At 42.4% G+C, this 21755-nt stretch overlaps 1 protein-coding gene across 1 annotated transcript; it reads left to right on the forward strand.

Annotated features, from left to right (window-relative positions):
• Window positions 1–188: 188 nt before the first annotated feature.
• IREB2 (iron responsive element binding protein 2) lies at window positions 189–21206 on the forward strand. Its single transcript, XM_026709611.2, has 22 exons — window positions 189–395; window positions 2524–2613; window positions 4653–4818; window positions 5467–5604; window positions 5968–6186; window positions 6646–6715; window positions 7043–7226; window positions 8151–8290; window positions 8955–9126; window positions 9227–9327; window positions 9802–9918; window positions 10509–10668; window positions 11521–11656; window positions 12677–12761; window positions 13183–13339; window positions 14682–14806; window positions 14894–14998; window positions 15070–15212; window positions 15907–16054; window positions 16142–16264; window positions 17026–17211; window positions 17857–21206. Exons 1-22 carry the CDS (start codon window positions 377–379, stop codon window positions 17965–17967), a joined length of 2895 nt encoding a protein of 964 aa, XP_026565396.1. The 5' UTR covers window positions 189–376; the 3' UTR covers window positions 17968–21206.
• Window positions 21207–21755: the final 549 nt, after the last annotated feature.

A 21755-nucleotide genomic window follows, 5' to 3' on the forward strand; every position in this document is an offset into this window, starting at 1 on the left:
CCTGACGTCTCGCTCCCTTGAGCCGCTATCCCTGACCGGAGGACAGAGGAGGAGGAGGAGAAGGAGGAGAGAAGGAGGAGGAGGAGGGGGCGGGCACTGACGCACGCGCACCGCCCCTCGCGCCGAGGCCGAAAGCCTTCTCGCGAGAGTTCGCGCCGCTTTCCTTTCTTGCGGGCGGCGGAGCTCTCGCGAGAACCGGGGGGAATCCCAATGAGGGAGCGGGGAGGGCCGGGCGGAGCCGCTGAGGGGGCCCGCCGGTTGTCTCCCTCCCTCGCTTCTCTCGCGGACTTTGAGGGAGGGCTCTGCCCCTCCCCCCGCAAGGCTCTTCTTTCCTCCCCCTCACAACTCCCGTGGCATCCTTCTCCGAGAGAGGAACATGGAGGCGGCCCGGGCAGGTCAGTGGCGATGAGGGGAAGGGGGCGGGGAGGGTGGCAAAATGGCCCCTTTCCCTTTGTGGCAGCCCCGACCGGCCTCTCCGCCCACTCTTCCCTCCCCCCCCGATAAAAGGGAGGGGAGGGCTGTCAGCCATCTTTCTCGCTGGCTTCCCTTCCCCTCCCCTCCTCAATTTGGGCTTTCCAACCTGGTGAGACACCCCCCCGCTTTCAAGATACAACGTGTGTGGGGACTACAGTTCCCATTATCCCCTTTCTGGGCTTTGGGCTCCAGTTCCTGCTTCCCTTGGGGTGCAGTTCCCATCATCCCCCTTCCATTGCAGGGCTGGGTACAACCACTCCCATCATCCCTGTCCATTCGCCTCGGGGTATAGCACCCTCCTGTCAGGACTAGGAAACCATCATCCTCTTCTGTGCATCTCGGCATCCCCCTGCCACCTCTGAAACAACCGTCACCCTCTTCTATGGGCCTTGGATTACAGTTCCCATCGCCCCCATCCCAGGTTTATCGAGCAGTAGTTCCCATCATCCCTGACCCATTTCTCTTGGGGTACTGTTCCTGTCAGGACTGCTAAAGCACAGTTCCCATCATCCCCTTCCATACATTTCAGCATCCCTGTTACAGCTCTGAAACAACCGTTTCCATCCTCCCCTTCATTGGATTGGATTACAATTCCCATCACCCCCATCCCAGGGTTATCAAATAGGAGTTCCCATCATCTCTGTCCATTTCTCTCAATTCTTGTCATTGCTGTTCCAGGACTGTAGGCAACAGTTCCCATCATCCTCTTCCATAGGCCTTGGGCTGTTCTCATCATCCCCATTTGAGGTCTGTTAAAACAGTTCCCATCATCCCCTTCCATGAACCTTTGACTACAGTTCCCATCGCCCCCATCTAAGATCTGTTCAACAGTGGTTCCCGTCATCCTTCTCCTTTTGGCTATAATTCATTCCATTTCCAGAACTGTTAAACAACAGTTCCCATCGTCCCCTTCCATGTCTCTTGGCTACATGTCCCATCATCTGCAGGCCTTCTGCATTCTTCCCACTTTCATGCTTCCTCTCCATGTTGGCTTGGTTCAGTTCTGCGTTTTCGGTGCTCCAACAAATGAGAATATTGGAGACTGGACAAAAAAACCCTTATTGATTGAGAGATTAGCAGAAATAAGAGACTGGCTTCTTTCTCCTGTTAATCTTTGGCTGCAATACATTCCTCCATCCCTTCATCCCGTAGCAAAGATCCCAGCTCTGTCTCCTGTCAGAAGAGGTGTGTGTGAGTGTTCTTGCATAGCAGAAAAAGTGAAGATGGGGTGGGTGTGTGCTTTTTTCTGTGTCAATTTAAAAGCAAAATAGTCTCCAGCAGGTCACAATCTTTATCTATCTAGGATTTAGGGATATATTCACATATTAAAGGCAAGACTTCCTTCTGAAGGTTTTAACATTAAACCTTGGGTACCATTGGAGCATTTGTGAATAATGGCATTGCTGATAGACACAAACACAATTGTATGATCCTTCCCAAAACCACGTTTATTAAGTAAAGTTCTCTCCGTGTTGTGGAGATAACGACAACTTTATAATTCCTCAAGTACTAGTTATGCATAAAGAATATATGTTTTGCTCTTTAACATTTTATTTTTAAAAAGTTGAGATTTTGTCTCTAGAATATTAAATATAATTTATCATGAAGGCAATGAGTGGAATCTTAAGTTTAATTGTACTGAGAGTGGCTCAACATCAGTGGGATTTGTTACTTAAGATTTAAGCTCTATTGTTTTCAGCCTCCAAGTATGACTAAACCTGGATGTGGCCCAATTTACCAAAATGGAATTAGACCTGTATAAAAAAAATTAATGTTATATATAGAATCTATTATGAGGCATCTCAGTTCTATTTAAATTAGAATAAAAGTATTTAATACATATAAAGTAACATTCTACTGCAAATTATTGATAGGAAAAATACAGGAAACATTTAGTCTTGCAATCTATTACTGTTTTTTTATATATAGCAAATTCCAGTGGATTTAATGGGTATTATTCAAAGTAAAAATGGATAGAATTGCAGCCTTCCTACCCAACTACATATACAAACATATATCAAATAACTAATAATTTGACTTGTTTTTCAGGACACCTGTTCCAGCACTTAATTGAAACACTGAGTGACAATGCAGACAAAAAGTTCTACAACATTGCTAAACTAGGAGGCACCAAATATGGTAAACTACTTTTCAGTTGTGTTGTTCTAATATAAACCTAATCTAACCTCCTTAAGATTTCTTAAGTAGTCTTAAAATGAATTTGGGGATTGGTGGCCTTGTTACTGAACCACTCTTGGGATTATGCTGCTGAGTTGTAATCCTAAATGCTTTCTCTGTTAAAACTGCTTGAGTAAATGTGCCTAAAGTTGTTATTAATTTTCTTCTTCCTGGATATTCAAATTCCAGTTAGAAGTAGACACAGCCTCCTTTAAAGTAACTGCAGTGAGCCATTAATGTGTTTTTTATGCTAACTTCTGGTGGTTCTTTGTTGGTTCTGTGAGGAAGCCCTTCTATAACATGGTGTGGCAAAATAAAATTAACCCCTCTGGTGACTAGACATTCAGAAATTATCTTCCTTAGTCCAAGTATATCCCTTTCTTTCTGCTTAAAAGTGGTGCATTTTCAAATTAATGGAACTTATTTAACGAATTTCAGAGAGGACTGTGGAAAAAGCTTACTCAGAATTATAAAACCTTTGTTTTATCAGTTGCTTCAGCTGGGTGTTGTCATGCTGCTGTCGTCCTTATCTTTTAGAAAAAGAAATTCTGCTTGCTATACGTACTTTTCAAGATGCAGATAGTTGACCATGCAAAACTATCTCTAAAAAGTATGACGGGTCTGTTAATTGCTCACCTTACACTAAACAAATTTGTAAGGAGTCTTCTGGAAGAGGAGCCGAATTGTTCATCTGGTCTTTTAAATTGTGCCTATTTCATTTCTATCCTGCTTTCCTTCCCTAATGAAAGTGCATTGAACCATGAATTCGATTCCTTGATACATGTGAAATCTCCCCATACAAATATTGAAAGTGGAGATCAAAGCCTTTTAAGTTATTGATGAACTGTTTGTGGTTCTCTGTCACACTGAAAACTTTGAAGGTAGTTGTAAAATTATTTGTTAGTCACCTGAGTATGCTTTGTATCGTTCCAATTTTAGTATATGTGCTGCGGAAGCGAGCCCAACCTGAGTGTATGTTTTGGAATAAGAAACCACATTGGGGAATGTCTCTTTCTTACTCAACAGCCTGAACTGCAAATATTCTTGTCAGTTCCTTCTTCTATATGGTTAGCCTTTGAAGAATCGCTTAATGAGGGAGAAATTATCTTGTCTGCCTTAGAAAACTCAGTTAATTTAAATGAAGCTAGCGAAGCCTGCAGCAATAGTTTGCAACCTTCAGAGCTGAAAAATTATTATGTGGCTGTACTAACACAGGCTTGCTTTATGCTTATTAAAAAGAATAATTGCTTTTTCTTTCTGAGGTGGTGGTTGCAAGCTTTTTTACGTGTCACAGACTTGCAGAAATTTCCAGTGCCCTTAGACAAATGTTCTCATAATTCATTGCTGCAGAGTGATTGCTTTACCTCTTTGGCAATTGCTCTCACCTGGACCGCAATCCTTAATAAAGTTAGCAATCTAATTTTGAAGGATTCTCTAATTAACAGCTGTCCCTACTGTTGGCAATAAGTCATGTGTTTTCAGTAAGCAACATTAAATAGATTTATTGGAATATGTGGTTGCCAGATTCAAATATCCGAGAGCAGGACACGTGGACTCTTAACTCCTGGCCCATACTTAGCGGTAAGAAAACTAATGCCAAGTATACCAGCAAATGCTTATTAATGTTTTGCATATTTCCAAATAATGCTTAAAGGAAACGCAATTCAATTACCGGTTGTTTACAATGCAGTGCCATTTTAACTTTGAACAGTCACTAAACAAACTGTACAGATTGTGTTGCACCACTGCTCTTTATCTCCTCAGACAGAAATCCCTGTACTCCAGGGGTCTCCAAACTTGAAAACTTTGGGACTTGTGGAGTTGAACTCTCTAAATTCCACACTCTTCAAGTTGCCATGTTTGGGGATCCCTGCTCTGTTCGATGCCTTCCCCACATTTTCTGCTTACAAAAGTTTCCTGATTTAGAAGAAAGCCTAGAGCAGGAATGACCAGCACCAGGGTTTACCCTCGAGCCATGTAGCTACTCTGTCCATTTGCAGATCTCCTGCCTTACACCATACGGGTAATGTTGGAAACGGCTGTCCGCAACTGGGATGGTTTCCTAGTGAAAGAAGGAGATGTGATGAATATCCTGGACTGGCAAGCCAAACAGAACAATGTTGAAGTGCCCTTTTGTCCTGCCAGAGTCCTGCTCCAAGATTTCACGTAAGACCCACTTTCCCCCTTGAGTTCGTCTATTTTAGTTAGAACCTGATGAGTTTTTCTAAATGTCCTGGGTGGGTCTTTCTGAGTATTTAGATGAGCAGAAATCCAGATTGCATGAGTTTATCCTGGCAGTGACTCCAGCAAAAGTCTGTTAGGATTGAAATAGTGGGAGATCATAGCAGAAGGTTGGATGTTTCAGGATAGCTTCATGCAGGCATTCAGACAGGACTTTTTCCCAGTGTGTCAAACTGATAGATTTGTAATCCGCTATACCACTGAGCTTGTTGTCTTCTTGGTCAACGTATGATGGGACTCGCTTGTTAAATACAGTCATAATGTAGCTGCGTAGTTTAAGCTTTGCATGATGCTTAAACTACACAGATCCCATCCATTATTGTTTGTATGGCTTAAAGCAGAGGTCCCCAAACTTGGCAATTTTAAAACTTGTGGACTTCAACTCCCAGAATTGAAGTCTGGTTGAGGAATTCTGGAAGTTGAAGTCCACCAGTCTTAAATTTGCCAAGTTTGGAGACCTCTGGCTTAAACCATAGTTAAGATCACTGTTAATCCTCTTGATGAGATGGATTGAATCTACAGTGCTGACTTTGTGGATGTACTAAGTAGAAAACATTGTTCCTGTTATGTCAGAGGAATTCCTGCAATGGTTGATTTTGCTGCCATGAGGGAAGCGGTGAAGAACCTCGGAGGAGATCCTACGCGAGTCCATCCTGTCTGCCCAACAGATCTGACTGTGGACCATTCTTTGCAGATTGACTTCAGCAAATGGTATCCGTCAAATTATCAGCTTCCCTTATATTTTATTGGGGACGGGTGGATGAGGCCCTGTCTTGATAGTGGAGCGTTTGTCCTTAAGCGGGCAGAATCGAAAATGGGGTTATATTTTAGATGCTAAGTTGATCTAATTTAGGTACATTGAATCCCCTTTTATTTGAAGCAGGAATAGGGAATGTGTCTGTCTGTCTGTCTGTCTCTCTCTCTCTCTCTCTCTCTCTCTCTCCCTCTCTCTCTTTACCTCCCTCCCTCTCTTGAATTGTTCCTATCAAATATGTATATATTCTACCTTAGCCATGATGAGGATTTGAAAGATTGCAACGAACAAAGCATTCTTTCCATTTCATTTTTGCCTAGTGCAATACAAAACACTCCGAATCCCGGAGGCGGCGACCCCCCACGGCCCACTTCCTCCAAGCTCTCCCCGCTTAAAGCCCCTCGGAAGCTCCCGTGCCGAGACCAGTCCAGCTGCAAAGGACCGTGCGATGGAGAATCCAAGCGGAACCCTGGGCAGTTTTCTGTGCAGATTGAGAATACGCCCCTCTTGTGTCCTTTCCATCTTCAGCCAGTGCCTGAGTAAGCTTCCCTTTTTAAATTCCCCTCCTGGCTTTGGAGGGCCAATCCCATTCTGGGGTCAAAATCTGACAGCAAGATTGGCTCCTACCCAGATCCAAACCACAAACGTGTATTAAGTTTGCTTTAGAGCCAATATCAAGCCACCTTTGGGGCAAAGGATTTTCACTGATGGGAAGTTTTATATATCTGTTGGTAAAATTTATTGGCCGCTCATCTTACCATAGGCTAACTCTGTGTAGTATCTAGTCATCAAAATACGTCTATATGTATACAGTTAAATAAGTAAAATCAAACAAGGACGCGTGGGAAATATCCCTTTAACCCCATAATGTTCTATTTTTGTCTTTGTGCAATGTTTTCTGAAACGTTAGCAAGAAAAAATGTTTCTTGGGGTTTTTCTAAGCACTGCAAATAACGGTTTTAATATGGTTTTTTTCCCCCCCTCTTTCATCTCCTTAGGCCTGAAACAGTATTGAAGAATCAAGAGATAGAATTTGGGAGAAATAAAGAGAGACTCCAATTTTTTAAGGTATGTCGCTTCGAAGGTAGCATGGCCCAGGAGAAGTTGAAAGAAAGGCAGTAAGGAAGTGATTTGCAAAGATCAGAACTGATCTCCCCTCTCCTTTCTTACTATAAAGAGGGGGAATTTCAGTATTAGCAGGCATGGCAAATTCTGATATTGATCCCCACTTGCTACAAGAAGCCTGAGGGAAGTAGCCAGCCTCTCTTGGCACTGCAGTGCTCAGAATTTGCAGGGCCATTTATTGGGGGAGTGTCAGAGAGGGAATGGCTGATTTAGAAAGTGTGAAACTAACCCTCTTTGTCTATCTGTCTCTCTTTTTATGAATTAAACTAGTGGGGTTCCAAAGTGTTCAGAAATGTCTCGGTAATTCCTCCTGGGACAGGAATGGCCCATCAGATGAATCTGGAACACCTGTCAAGAGTAGTTTTTGATGTCAAAAACTTCCTCTATCCCGACAGTGTTATTGGCACAGATTCTCATACAACCATGGTGAATGGCTTAGGAATCCTGGGTTGGGGTAAGTAGCTCGGAGAGGCTTTTGAATGTCTTCTGGCTCAAATACTTGTTCAGCGTCTTTCTAAAGAGGTTCATTGAGATGATATTGGTGCAAAGATTATTTGTTATTTTAAAGAGTGGGCTGGATGGCCACCAAGTTATTTTTAAATGTCCATACCATGATGGTCTCTGTTATTTAAATTGTAACACTTTTAGATTACAGTTCAAAAGACAGGATATGCAGTGTTCAGGCAGGATTGTAGGCAAACATATTTCGTTACACTGCACAGAGTTGCTCCCTTTGTCTTCAAGGGAAGTGGGGGTTGTTTTTTTTTTTTTCTTTTGGCATAAACAGGTTTGCAGTTGTGCCCTCTTCTTTGGATCCGTTTCATTAGGACGTTCTTATAAGTATTGCGGCCCTATATTTACAATTAAATAACTGCCTGCAAAACGTAACTTAAGAAGAAATGGATATAAAGAAGGTATCAAGGGTTGTCATTTCAGTGTTCCTTCAATACCATACCAGATGCAGGGCAATTTTCTACTGAAATATGCGAAGAAGTGGTGGGAAGATATACCTGTTTATGTCATGAGGGGGAAGAACTGTAAAAATGTATCTTTGATATAAGTGCAACCTCAACTCATACAATCCTTGGGATGATGTATACAGTATAGCTAAAAGCCACATGCAGACAGAAAATAATGTTCAGATGCAATTTCTTTTCCTGAAGATAAAAAATGTTACGTTTACCCACCTAAAGCTCCACTCTGTTTCTGCTTCATCTAAGGCAAATGTCTCCCAGACATGAATTTAGAACAAACACTGAATTTTCAGCTCAGCCTATTTTAAACATCAGACAAAAGAGGGCTTAGATAAAGATTTCAACACAGTTGTAAGACCTCCGTCTTTCAATAAGCTGTTCAATGCTCTTTTTGCCCCATCTAGGTATGGGTGGAATTGAAACAGAAGCGGTCATGCTGGGCCTCCCCATCACCCTCACTTTGCCCGAGGTGGTTGGGTGTGAACTGACCGGGTTGGCCAGCTCACTTGCTACATCCATCGACATAGTCCTGAGCATTACCAAGGTATGTCAGAACCCTCTTTGGAGCCAAACGGGCAGGGTAGAATTAAAATAGAACAGAACAGAATTGGCCAAGTGTGGTTGGACACACAAGGAATTTGTCTTTGGTGCAAATGCTCTCAGTGTACATAAAAGATACATTTGTCAAGAATCAAGAATCATCCAATGTGTGTACGAAAGCAGCCATTCTTGCCAAATGTTCAGCATTCTTCCCACACTTATTACTGCTTAGCTGGATAAAGGAGCAGTTGGCTCTGGGAAGTTGTAGAACAGCAACTTTTGGTAAGCAGAAATTGTCACTGGAGTAAGATTTAATCTTAATCTGTTAGGGAGGAAATAAGAGGTTTCTGCCTCCAGGTGCCCTTGTATTGACTATGGTTATCAGATGAGTGTTAACTCTGTAATTACAATTGGGTTATGTAATGGTCAGTCTGTTGTTTGTATCTTGAGTAAGGACATTTTTTTGCCAGAAATTGTCAAAAAAGATTGCAAATCCCAATTGTGTGACTGTAACACACAAATGTGTGGTGTAACTACTGTGTCTCTTGCTGGTTAGAAGGGGGATAAGTCTGATGGATTCTCCTTTTTGTTAAAAAAAAATAAGGCTGTAACATTTTCCTTTGGCCTACATATGATACTGGAGCTTTTTTTTTTTCCTGTCTCCATAGCAACTAAGACAAGCAGGGGTATCTGGAAAATTTGTGGAATTCTTTGGCCCCGGCGTTTCTCAACTCTCCATTGGAGACCGAAGCACCATCGCAAACATGTGTCCTGAATATGGTGCAATTCTGAGCTTTTTCCCTGTAGATGATGTAACATTAAAGCACCTAAAGCATACAGGTAAGATTGACAGCGTAGGAGGAGATTTGGTTGGCTAAAGGAGCCTAATGAGTTTCTCCGTCTTTGGAGATAGGATCAAGCTTTCGAATTTTTCTCATAGGCTTTGATGACGCCAAACTCAAGTCCATGGAGACGTATCTTAAAACAGTGAAACTGTTTAGAAATCACCAGTATTCTGCTAAGGAACCTGAATATTCTCAAGTAAGTACAAAACGGGCCAGTCTTTTTTAAAGTTGTTGTGTTTGCTGTGCTTTTTCCTTAAAAAATGCCTTTTTATTCAAAGGAATTTAAAAAAAAAAATCCTCTCCCCCAAGGGATTTTACTTTCTTTTTTTTCAAACTAGTGTGCTCTTTGTTGGAAAATTGTTGGAAAGGGAATATATGTTGATCCTGCAAAGACTTGAGCTGTCTTAGTATAGAATACCACTTGGAATTTTAAATAAATGCCAGTATTTAAGTAATTGATCTAAAGCATGTGTTTTCCAATAATATACAAACCATCATTCTATGGAATTCAAGATGCTTCCTTTTTTTATGCCAGTTCCTGTCCTCAGAACTGTTTGTCGGTATATACTAATTATCCTTGCTTTTGGCTTGCTTGTTTTAAAAGCCCAACATCAGTGCACAAAATCAGTTGTGAAGTTACAACTAACTAAACGGTTTTTCCCTCCATCAGATAATATCTATAAGCCTGGATTCTATAACACCGTATGTAAGCGGTCCCAAAAGGGCCCAAGATAGAGTGGCTGTAACCAATATGAAGACCGATTTTCAAGCATGCTTACGTGAAAAGGTAGGTACAGTTTGAAAGTCCATCTGGCTGTTTTTAAATCTTGGCAGGAGAATCCCCTTCTACTTATTGAAAGCTGTTTCCTATCAGTTGGGAAGTTTTGAAGATTATAAGGACTGAGTAGAGAACTATTTCTCAACCTTGGACTCTTGAAGATAGGTGGATTTCAAGTCCCAGAATTCTGGAAGTAGAAGTCTGCCTATCTTAAAGTGGCCAAGGATTCTGGGAGTTGAAGTCCACCTATCTTAAAGTGGCCCAAGGTTGAGAAACACTGCTCCAAATGCAGCTTTTCAGATTTGAGTACAATAGATGTAGGGAGTGTGTTCTTCTTAATGTAGCCCTTCTATTTATGACCGAATGTTGAGAATCGTCCATTATTAACTGCTTCTCCAAAACCCATCGTAACCGAAGTAGGTGGTGCAGATTTTCCAATCCAAATTAAACCATTTGTGGCCTTTTCAATTTTTGCTTAAGGGTTTGACTGTGCAACATCAACACCCGTACGTGTCCCAAGCGTTCTGGTGTCTCCCTTCTAAACTTCCCAACAGTTAGGAACATGTGGTTGACTCTGCAACCACTATTTGATCCCGTAGGTTGGCTTCAGAGGCTTTCAGATTCCCACCGAGAAGCAGGGCCGCATCGTTCCTGTCGAATATGAAGGCAACGAGTACCAGCTGGCTCACGGGTCAGTCGTCATTGCTGCTGTCATCAGCTGCACCAACAACTGCAATCCCTCCGCGATGCTAGGAGCAGGTACGGGATCTTGAACATTCTACATCCGCCATGGCGAACCTAGGGCACACATGCCACAGGCAGAATTACCTCACTGCGCATGCGCGCGCCTCCCAGCTGATTTTCGACTTCCCAGAGGCTTGAGGAAAGCCTTTGCAGGCCAAAAAAAATAGGCCCGTTTCGTCACTTCCTGTATTTCCGGAAATACCGGAAGTGATGAAATGGGCCCATTTTTCAGCCTGCAAAGGCTGCAGAAGCTTTCCTCAAGCCTCTGGAAGGCTGAAAAAGGCCTCAAATGGGCTGAAAATCAGCTGGGAGGCGCAGTGCAGGTAAGGGGGCGGCGGGGGGATTGCGCACGCAGAGGGCAGGGGGGGCACGTGCATTGCCTTCTGGGTGCTGGCATGTGCAAATGCGCACATAATTTTTGGAACAGGAGCCCAAAAAGGTTAGCCACCACTGTTCTACATCATATTGTGGGGCAGATAGTCCTCAACATACGACTGCAATCGGGAGCAGAATTTCCATTGCTAAGCACTGCGGTGGTTGAAGGAAGTTCCGCCTGAATTTATGACCTTCATGGCCACAGCGGTTGAGCGAATCAGTGCCCGTTGCGAAGCAAATTGTGTCCGCTGTTAAGCAAATCTTGGCTACCTCCGTGGCTGACTGGGGACGGTCACAAATGGCGATTCCGTGACCCTGGGACAAACACGTGCCAATTGTCCAGCGTTAAACGTGATCGTGGGGATGCCATGATGGTTGTAAATGCGAGGGTTGGCCACAAGTGCGAGGACCCATCATTTGGGAAAAGCAAAAAAAAAAAAAAAAAGACAGTCAATGACCTTATTGTAACAGTGTCTTCCTTTTTCCCATTAGGTTTATTGGCTAAAAAAGCCACTGAAGCCGGCCTGGCTGTGAAACCGTACATAAGAACCAGCCTGTCGCCAGGAAGTGGAATGGTCACCCATTATCTCAGTTCCAGCGGTGTATTACCATACCTCAATAAGCTTGGGTACTACTTTCTTTGCTCTTCATATTTTCCCAAAACAAAGAATAGCTTTCTTCAGAGCCAGAATTAATATTCTCCCCTCAGCATTCCTTCAGGGCAGGTATAAGAAAACACCAATAGCAGAACGGGTATATATATATGTGGTAAAGGGCAAATTGAAGATACCTCACATGTTTTATTGTACTGCAAGTTATACACAGAGTTTATTGGTCGTTGTATATTCTCCCCTTCCTAGAGAGATTGCCAGGGAGGGTAGGCAATTTTTATGTAGACTTTCTCCTCCAGGACTCAAACCCGGCTATTACGCATGCCGTGGCAAAATTCTGTGTTGCTGCCATGTCTACAAGAAAAAAAATGGTTACAGAATTATAGCCGTCTATTTGTGCCAATTTTGGGAGATAGAAGAATCTTTGAAAAATGATATTTACACATATACTTATTAGCTCTCCACTCATATAAACCAGGGAGTGACCCTAGCTGTTTGAGAACATGTATTTTCTTAAAAGGGATGTTTTTATCCACTATTAATGTATTATAATGTGTCAGTACCGTTTTTTTATATATTGTAAATAGTGATGTCTGTTGCTGGTCTAAGACCATAATAAAGTTCTATTCTATTCTTGCTCTTAATATTTATGTTGCTTTTTCACATGCTTTGCCTCACCCTTTGTTAGCCTTAGCAGAGAAGATTCCACCTGCTCCTTTTTTGTTTAATTTAAAATGAAGAAGAGGGGTTGTCTTACCACTGAGCAGAATCTCTTTCCTTCGGAGTAGTTTTTTCCCAATTCCATGTAAGTGGACTTTGACTCCCAGAATTCTTGGGAGTGGCCACGCTAGCTGGGCCATTCTGGGAGTTGAAGTCCACCCATCTTAAAAGTGGCCAGGGCTGAAAATCACTGCCTTAGTGATTCCCACCTGGAAGCCCCAGATGTGCAGAGCAGCCCTTCCCTAGATTTGACCAATGCTTTGTTTATTGAAAATGTGAATGATCCCAGAACTACAATTTCCTGCTTTTCCCTCTAGGTTTGAGGTCATCGGCTACGGCTGTTCCACCTGTGTGGGGAACACTGCCCCTTTGCCGGAAGCCATTCAGAACGCAATTGTACAGGTGAGCTTTACTTCATGATATACCCAAATAGACTTTCGCATTTTGGAAACGCCGTCCTTTGATAGGTGGGTGTTTATTGTAAAGAAGGAGTGCAGATGTTGTCCTTGCTCATTAACCTGGTAGGGGTGGCGTGGGGAGAGCAGATCTTGTTTAACTGGGACACCAATGACCTTAAAACTAGAAAGGATTGTTTTAGCAATCCCCTGGTTAACCCACCAGGCTAGAAACCATGTGACGGTGAGTTCTAATCCTGCCATAGTCAACCAACCAATAAATACATAAAACTAAAATTTGCCAGCATTTAATAGTTTTGGGCTTAGTAACGAGTTCTGTGGCTTGAATAATAAGGAAGTTTAGAAGAGATTTGAGAATATCGAGAGAGAAAATCCCATTTTGTTCTCTTTCCATTTGTCATGTTCAGGGTGAGTTGGTTGCGTGTGGTGTCGTGTCCGGAAGCAAAAACTTTGAAGGCCGCCTCTGCAGCTGTATCCGTGCCAATTACCTGGCTTCTCCATCTCTGGTTGTTGCTTATGCAATTGCAGGAACTGTGAATATTGATTTCCAGACCGAACCACTAGGTAATCGTTTGCATTCATCTAGCAATAGAACTTAGACTTATATACCACTTCCCAGTGCATTACAGCCCTCTCCAAGCGGTTTACAGGGTCAGGATGTTGCCCCCAATAATCTGGGTCTAGCTTGTATTTGTTATCAAAGTGATGTCGTTATAGGGCTCTCTTATATAAGAGAGAAAGCCCTGTTCTTTAGGGCTCTTTGGGCGATTAAATACAGGAATCTGGTTTGTTAGCAGTTGCTGTGCCATCAAATCTGTATCCCAACATCATCTGATACAAAAGCTCTCCGTGGAAGAGAATATCTGTAGTTCAGGGTGGAACTATGGAGTCTTTAATGCTGTCTGGTGGTTTTCTTGCAGACATTTCATTACCCAACTAGGTAATATGATCAGTGCTTGATGATCACCATTAAGGGACCATCAACACCACCAGAGCACTGATAATGTTATCTAGTCGGGTAAAGAAATGTCTTCATGCAAACAGCCCCACTCAGAGAGCACCAAGGACTTCACAAAAACTCTCAAAAGGGCCATCTATGACAGCGGCCCCCAACTTTGTGGGCACCAAGGACTGGATCCATTGAGAGGTTTTTCCACAGACTGGAAGGGGCATGGTTTCATGTGCTGCCTGCATCCCACAGGTGGGGCTTTGCTCATTTGCACGGCCCGATTTCTGGCATGCCACGGACCAATGCTGGTGTGATGACCCAGAGTGTAACACAAACATAACAAAATAAATGTCCTTTAATGCCTCCAACTTGTCCCCACTGTTCAATAATACTCAGTTGGAGATAAAACGTACTCAAAAATAGTCTTCAAAAGAAAGCAATACAGTCCGAACTTAATGAGCAGATAGCGGTGAAATAAAAAAACCAAACAAACTACAATGAAGAAATTTCCACAACGGACCAGGATAAGTAATTACCAAATTCCAGGAGGCACAATCTGTTGGAAGGACGCCAACCAAGTTAACTTCAGACCAAAATAAAACACACTTTGCTTCTGGCAAAGCTGTGTTTTAACCGTCTCTCTTATATACTATTCTCCCCAGCTGCAACCAATGAGAGGGATCATGGCCGCTTCCTCTCTCATAAGCCAAGTTGTTTCCTTCTCTGTTCCTCCCTGCGTGCCCTAGGATGAAGAGGGCTTGGGCCTGGTTCTCCCTCTGACTGCCCAGCCGGACTTGTGCCCTTCCCCAGCCTCCTCCACAACCTCCAGAGCCACACCTCCACTCAGAGTCCGCCTCTACCAAGGGCATGACAGCTGGTCCACAGCCAGAGAGTTGGGGACCCCTGATTCCCTGTGTTCCCTGACCATTATCTCCCCCGTTATCCAATTTCTTACAGGGCTTAATCCGGATGGCAGAAATATCTTCCTGCACGATATTTGGCCTTCTCGGGAAGAACTTCAGCAGATCGAAGAGGAGTTTGTGATAGCGTCCATGTTTAAAGAACTGAAAATAAAAATGGAGGTAGCCTTATCACTTCCTTTAATTAGAGACAGGCGTTATACCGTTTGGGGAAACACTGACGAAAACGGTTCCTTCTCGTTTCCCCAGAAAGGAAATAAGCGCTGGAACTCCCTGGAAGCCCCCGAGTCTACTCTGTTCACCTGGGATTTGAAGTCGACCTACATCCGATGCCCTTCCTTTTTTGATAAGCTTGTAAGTGGGCTGGCCCTAGGCGGGAACGTCCATTCGGAGCACGCCAGGTGCTCAGTCTTGTCTCTTTTCAGGCCAGAAACCCGCCTCCCCTCCAGTGCATCGAAAACGCCCACGTCTTGTTGAATTTGGGAGACTCGGTCACCACCGATCACGTCTCACCCGCCGGAAGCATTGCCAGGGGAAGTGCTGCGGCGAGATATTTGATGAATAAGGGGTAAGGCCCTCCGGGAGTGGGGGAGGGGGGAGTCTTAAAAGGAGGAGGAAGAAGAGCAGGATTTTTAGTTCATGGTCAGCAATTTCTTTTTTCTGACAGCAGTGAAGACAGAGTAGGCCTCCTTAATTGCTAAATAGGATTAGCCAAATGCGCTTCAGCTTTACAGGCCAGAATTCGCCATAAATTTTCCCTTTATGAGGTTCTTCTACGACTAGGTCCGAATTCTGTAACAGCTAGTCCTTGACTTATGACCAGAATTGTAGTTCTGAGCGGCGGTCATTAAACAGGTCACTGTGTGCCTGGGCCTGATTTTATGGCCTTTTTTTGAGGTGGCTTTTAAGTGAACGCCACAGTTGTTAAGTGAGTCCAGAGGTGGGGGGAGGACATCAGAACTTAGAAATTGAGTTGGAAGTTGTCTTTCGGAACTTCTAATGGTGGTTAAACAACCGGTCAATAAGCAAGGACAGCCTGTATTGTATAATTAATACAGAGCAACAGACGAAAACTTAATTAGGGAGAAAGGCTGGGGACAGATATTTATGCACAGAACTGAGATGGCGTCTTCACTTTCTACTCATAACTAGCATTCATGAGTATGCAAGAAACCCTCTTTTAAACAACGCGAATGCAGAAACTCTTTTCCACATTCCACACTGAATATCCTCAGTGGTCTCTCTCTCTCTCTCTCTTTTAGCCTCACGCCCCGCGAGTTCAATTCCTATGGGGCCCGTCGGGGCAACGACGCTGTGATGACACGAGGCACCTTTGCCAACGTCAAGCTTTTGAATAAATTCATCGGCAAGCCGGCTCCTAAAACAATCCACTTCCCAACAGGACAGACGGTGAGGATGTAGCTTGAAAGGAAGTCCTTATCGGTTACCTAACCACCATGAGTATCTCTTGACCTGGCTCTTTTGTCTTCATTGCAGCTGGACGTGTTTGATGCTGCTGAGTTATATCGGAAAGAAAACATCCCTCTGATTATCTTAGCCGGCAAGAAGTATGGATTGGGCAGCTCAAGGGACTGGGCTGCCAAAGGGCCCTTTCTGATGGTATTCCATTTTTATTTAAAATCCTCATCATCATGTCCCGGAAGTCTTCATTACTTCGCCCTGCTAGATTTCTTCGGGGAAACTGCCGCCTTTCATTTTGCAGAACACAAATTGTTCCTCTGTTTCTCTTTCTCTCTCTCTCTTTCTCTCTCTCTCTCTCTCTCTCTCTCTCTTGAAAATGTACAAACTCGTCTTGAGCAACAGTCTATGACTGATCACTGTAAAATGGACAGATCTATTTATATATCAAATTTAGAGACTGATAACTGTAAAATGGGCAAATCTGTGTATAACAGATTTAGAGACGGCCCATTTTATAAAGCGACTCTAAGCAAGCTCCACTTAAGAAAATATAGTCTGAATTCATGGTTTAAATGTAAATATTGTAAATAATGGTTTATGGGACAGATAATCCCAGTGGGTTAGGCTGTAATAATTGCTGCATTTATAATTTATTGCAATAGGAGGAGTATATGTAATTATAAGTATATGTTTCCTCTGTTTCTTTTAAACATGGTTGCTTATATTTTGGAGTCTAGTACAGTGCCAGGAGGCACCGCTATTCCTGGAGACGGGTTCTCTTAATCCTTAATATTGCAAATAGGCTCAAACTAGATAAAAGTCCCAACGTTTCTATTTTTCCTCCTCTCTATTAGCTCTTCCAGAAAACTCAGATTCTTCATCTTAAAACTTAGACTCCCGGATTTAGAGAAATAACTGCTGAATGAACAGAGAGCATCTGAATTTTTTTTCCCCCACAGGGAGTGAAAGCAGTGATTGCCGAAAGCTATGAAAAGATCCACAAAGGTCACTTGATTGGCATGGGCATCGCCCCTCTTCAGTTCCTTCCTGGGGAGAGCGCGCAGTCTTTGGGCCTGACTGGCAAAGAACAGTTTTCAATCTTCTTCCCTCAAGAGTTATCGCCTGGAATCACCCTGCGTGTAAAGGTATCCGCTTTTTACTTCACTGTGTGGTTCCATGCAATATTTGATATTTGGGGATGTTTGCTTTCATTATATTTCATTATATTAAGACTTTTTGATAAGAAAGTGGGGGAAAGAGTGAGAAAAGGAAAAATAAAATGAGACACAAAGTAAATAAGCAGGTTGTTGACAAGCTTTATTTTATATTTATTAAGTTTAGAGACTGCCCATCTCACTTTCAGAGCAAGTGAGTGTATAGTTAATCGATCGATAGAAGATAGATAGATAGATAGATAGATAGATAGATAGATAGACAGACAGACAGACAGACAGACAGACAGACAGACATTCTTCATCAGCCAAGTGTGATTAGACACACAAGGAATTTGTCTTCGGTGCATAAGCTCTCAGTGTACATACAACAATAGTGATAGAGCGTTATCATAGCCATTGTAAAATTTATGAAATTAGATGAGAATTTTCAACATTTCCTTCATTGAATGTATTATTATTGTTTTGGAAGCAACAGGTTATTCGCAGAATCCATGTAGTCTAGTCAGCAGCAACTGGTGGGAATCCAGTTCCAAATTTTAGAATCCCTGGAAAAGACAAAAGTCTTGCACTGACCTGTGAGTTTATCTTTCTGTTTCTTTGTTCCTTCTTCCGAAGACGAGTACCGGCAAAGCATTCCACGTGGCTGCCTCGTTTGACAGTGATGTGGAAATCACCTTGTACAAACACGGTGGCATGCTGAACTACATGGTCCGAAGGCTGTTGTAAAGCTATTGTAAAGCCCTTTTCCCCACCACGGAGGACTGCCGGCCCCGCCAGCCTCTGGAGACCTCGGCGCGAGCCTTCCTCTCCCGTTGGAACTGCTGACAAGCCCCATTGTGCTCAGATAACTGTCCATGGATGTAAAAGATTGTGAAATTGTTGTAGTGGCCGCAGCGAGGTCCTCCTGGATTTTAAAATACTCCGAATGGTGCTATTGACATTGTTAGACGTTGACGTGTCTGTGTGTTGTGAAAAGAGACCTGTAAGTATGAGGGAAGGGTTGGGAGGGTTTCATCTTAGACCATTTTTGTATATAAATTATGTGAAATCCGAAAATGAATTGTGAAGATTTGAAGCCAGATTCCCTGCAGTTCTTTCCTCCCTTCATTACTTTTTCTTTCCCCCTTTTCACTTCCTACCGCTGTTTCTTGATTTGAGCATAGCACATGGCTTAATGATATATGATTACTTATTTTAAAATTCGGAGGATCCCCGATTCTGAAAATGAAGGGAAAAAAACCCCCACCACCCTTAGATCTAGTTCATGGTATTGGCCACCCGCTAGAAAGTTTAAGGAAGGCTTAATAGCCAGTATGAGTTTTTTTAACCCGCATCCCCCTATTTCAGGACTGAGCAACTATGGGAGCTTTATGGCCTGTGGACTTCAACTCCCAGAATTCCTGGCTCAGGAATTCTGGGAGTTGAAGTCCGCCACTCGTAATAGTTGCCCATCCCTGTCCTATTTGGTGCCTTCCAGAAAAGTGGAACGGTGCAGTGGCCTCAGCAGGTAGAAATTTCTGGGAGTCTGGATACTCTCCCAGGCAAAAATCTTGGTTTGAAAAATTCCAAAACTGAAATGCAATTGGGGGAAATTGATGTTTTCCAAACAGAAGCTGGCAGTGATCTCTCCAGCTCTCTAGCTGTCCTGACAAATAGCTATCATGGAATTTAATTGGATTTATTTTGTCCAAACATCACCCTGTTATCCTCAATTGGGCTTTGGCTGTTAAAAGAAGTTGAGCAGTTTTCTCTGCTCCTTATGAGAACAGAGAAGAATTCCTGCTTCTTCTCTTCGGTTTGTGCAGTGAACAAAACCTGTTGGGTTTATAAAATGAGTCTTCTTCAGTTTTCTTCTAATCATTCTGTTCTTTCCAAAATGATTTTATTTGGGATAGCGGTAATGACTTTATTCTGAGGAGCAAGAATTTCTTAAGTTCCCCAGATGTTTACAGTAATTTTTGGTTTATTATTCACAAGAAATTCTGTAGTGGAAATATCCCAAGCTCATTTAAAAAAATCTTTTCTACTTAAGTTGTTTATAGACCTGGGTTTTTGATTAAACCAAACAGACCCCATGTAATAGAATAAGTACTTCTAGTAAATTCTATCTGGCTAAAAGTATCCTGAAGTTCTGAAAAACAAATTCATTTTCACACTTACTAGATTTTCTTTTGAGGCCAAATGATTAGAAATATGGAGTACAGAGGCAGCAATAAAAGTCTGTGGAACCTTCTTTCTGTTCAGTCCTTTTGAACCTTTGGTGTTTTTCCAACAAGCTCTCTTTAATCTATAATCATAGACATTTTTTTTTGGAGCCCATATTTTTTCTACCATATCAGCTGTGCTTATGTTTGCCACTTTATAGTTTTACTACTGGTATCTTTCCTTTATTATTGAATGATTTTTCTCCGATTTCAATGAAATGCTGGAAGTTCTGTCTTGACTATCACAAATGGCAAAAAAATAATATCTCACTTTTGGTATCTAAATTATTTTTTTTCAGCTTCCAGGCATCTTCTGTATTTAGGTTCAAGGCACTGTTCTCCTCTCCTCTCAAGTAAAATGCATGTCCTCAAAGCCAGGGTGCCTTATAGATACACCCCACGGTCCTCTAACCCAAACTTGGCAACTTTAAGACTTGTGGACTTCAAATCCCAGAATTCCTCAGCCAGTCCTGCTGGGAGTTGAAGTCCACAAGTCTTAAAGGTGCCAAGTTTGGAATCCCCCAAACGGCACTTCCAATTTCACTTTTCTTTCAAAGCTTCTAACTGGGGAGACACTGTTGACCTTTTTAGTAATCTGACAGTAATGTGAAGCCAAGCATCATCTACGAATGACCTCCATCCGTTATCTAGGTGCTGATATCTGACATTCTTTCAAATTGGTGGGTTCAGATAACCAACTTCCCCTCCCTCCAACCCAGGTGACTGTTCTTGTTACATGATACGTGTGACCCCACCTGTCTAATGATTCTGGTCTATAGATGTTAGAAAATCTGTCCGATTGCAGGACTCCAGATGTCAAGTCCAGATTATGATCTATATTTTAGGTCAAACCTGGATAGGTGCAATTCTGGGAACTGTATGAACTTCCAACTCCCAGAATTCCTCAGCCATGTTGGCTCAGGAATTCTGGGAGATGAAGTCCACAGGTCATAAAGTAGCCATAGTTGTCCACCTTTGGTCAAACTCACTGACATGGCTTCGCTTTTTCCTCTTACATTCAAAAGATAATATTTTGGAGGTTGCAATGCTATCCTTAGAAGAAAAAAGCTTTAATCTCCTAGGAACACCTGGGGAGAACTGACTATAAATAGATTGAATGGGAGATGGACATAACGTGTGAACCACCATAGAGCTTGGCAGCGAGTCTTTATAACCCTCCTGACTCACGTTGGTAAATTTTCATTTATTTAAAAAGCAGAAAGCCTTGAGCTGACCAAATCTCAAAGAAGATTTCAGACAGCTTTGGACGAGAATGGGGTGGCTTCTAAAACTTGAAAATCCAGGCTTACATGGATTAAATCCCTTTCTAAACCTAGAAAAGCATAATGATTTAGATACTGACAGTAGATCTGTGTATATTGGAAGCAAAACCAGCTATCCAAATTATTTTTCATATTGGCAGTGCACAAAAAACTTGGAAACATGTTTGGTTCTTCTCATCCTTTCTTCGGTTCGACTTCTGAAAAAGAACCATAACTTGAGCCGTTGATTAGATTGTTACCAAGGAGAGGGAGGTTTTTTAATCTATTACACACAGCAAAATAATACCTGCATTCTATTATTCTCACACGAGCCACTGCACCTTCTAATTCAAGCCAATGTCAAAAGGTCTACGATGGTTTTCAATTCACTCAAGTATTGTATAGACCTCTGAAAAGACAAAAGTTGACTTTGCTGACAATTGTGCATAAAATGTTAAACTGATGTAAATTATTTTTAATAAAGAAAAGTTGTACCATGTCTCAGGTGGCAGCCTTTTTTAAAAAAAGAAAACACCTACTTTTTGGCAAATATTCAAGGGGACTCTAGGTCAGCGAAAGCGATCGCCATGGTTATGGAAAGATGACCTAACGACATTCGTCGCCTCCTAAAAAGTTTGTGATGTTGAAAAGGTGTCATGAACCAGGACTGGCAAACATCACTTTGTATGAATTGACAAATTTTAAACTGCCTCCATGCAAAGAGATACAAACAATCGTGTCTGTTCAGATTCATTGAAAGAGAAGGGACTACCTAGGGATCAAGCCGCTGGAAATTTCCAATCTTTCACTCACTCCAAATAAGGAAGACAAGATTCTTCCTTGAAATTCTTCAAAATTAGATTTGGTCTTGGCGTTCAAATAACCCAGTTAATCATTTCTGAACAGAGAACGTACATGCATCATTACAATGGTCTGGAGCCTCCCTATAATGTTCAGTTGAATCTTGACAGCAAATCTCTCGCCTGAAATCTCAATTGGCTTTTCTTTACATTCATTTCATCTGCTGATTATAGAAGTTTAAATCTCT

The sequence above is a fragment of the Pseudonaja textilis genome, chromosome 13 (genome assembly GCF_049901715.1).
Source record: "Pseudonaja textilis isolate UNSWEBS1 chromosome 13, rPseTex1.2, whole genome shotgun sequence".
In the NCBI taxonomy this organism is placed as follows: domain Eukaryota; kingdom Metazoa; phylum Chordata; class Lepidosauria; order Squamata; family Elapidae; genus Pseudonaja; species Pseudonaja textilis.

Bases quoted from the DNA above. Each gene is read 5' to 3' on its own strand.
- IREB2 (XM_026709611.2), top strand. The intron at 10,669-11,520 runs GTACGGGATCTT...TTTTCCCATTAG, and splicing joins CTCCGCGATGCTAGGAGCAG to GTTTATTGGCTAAAAAAGCC. The intron at 13,340-14,681 runs GTAATCGTTTGC...AATTTCTTACAG, and splicing joins TTTCCAGACCGAACCACTAG to GGCTTAATCCGGATGGCAGA.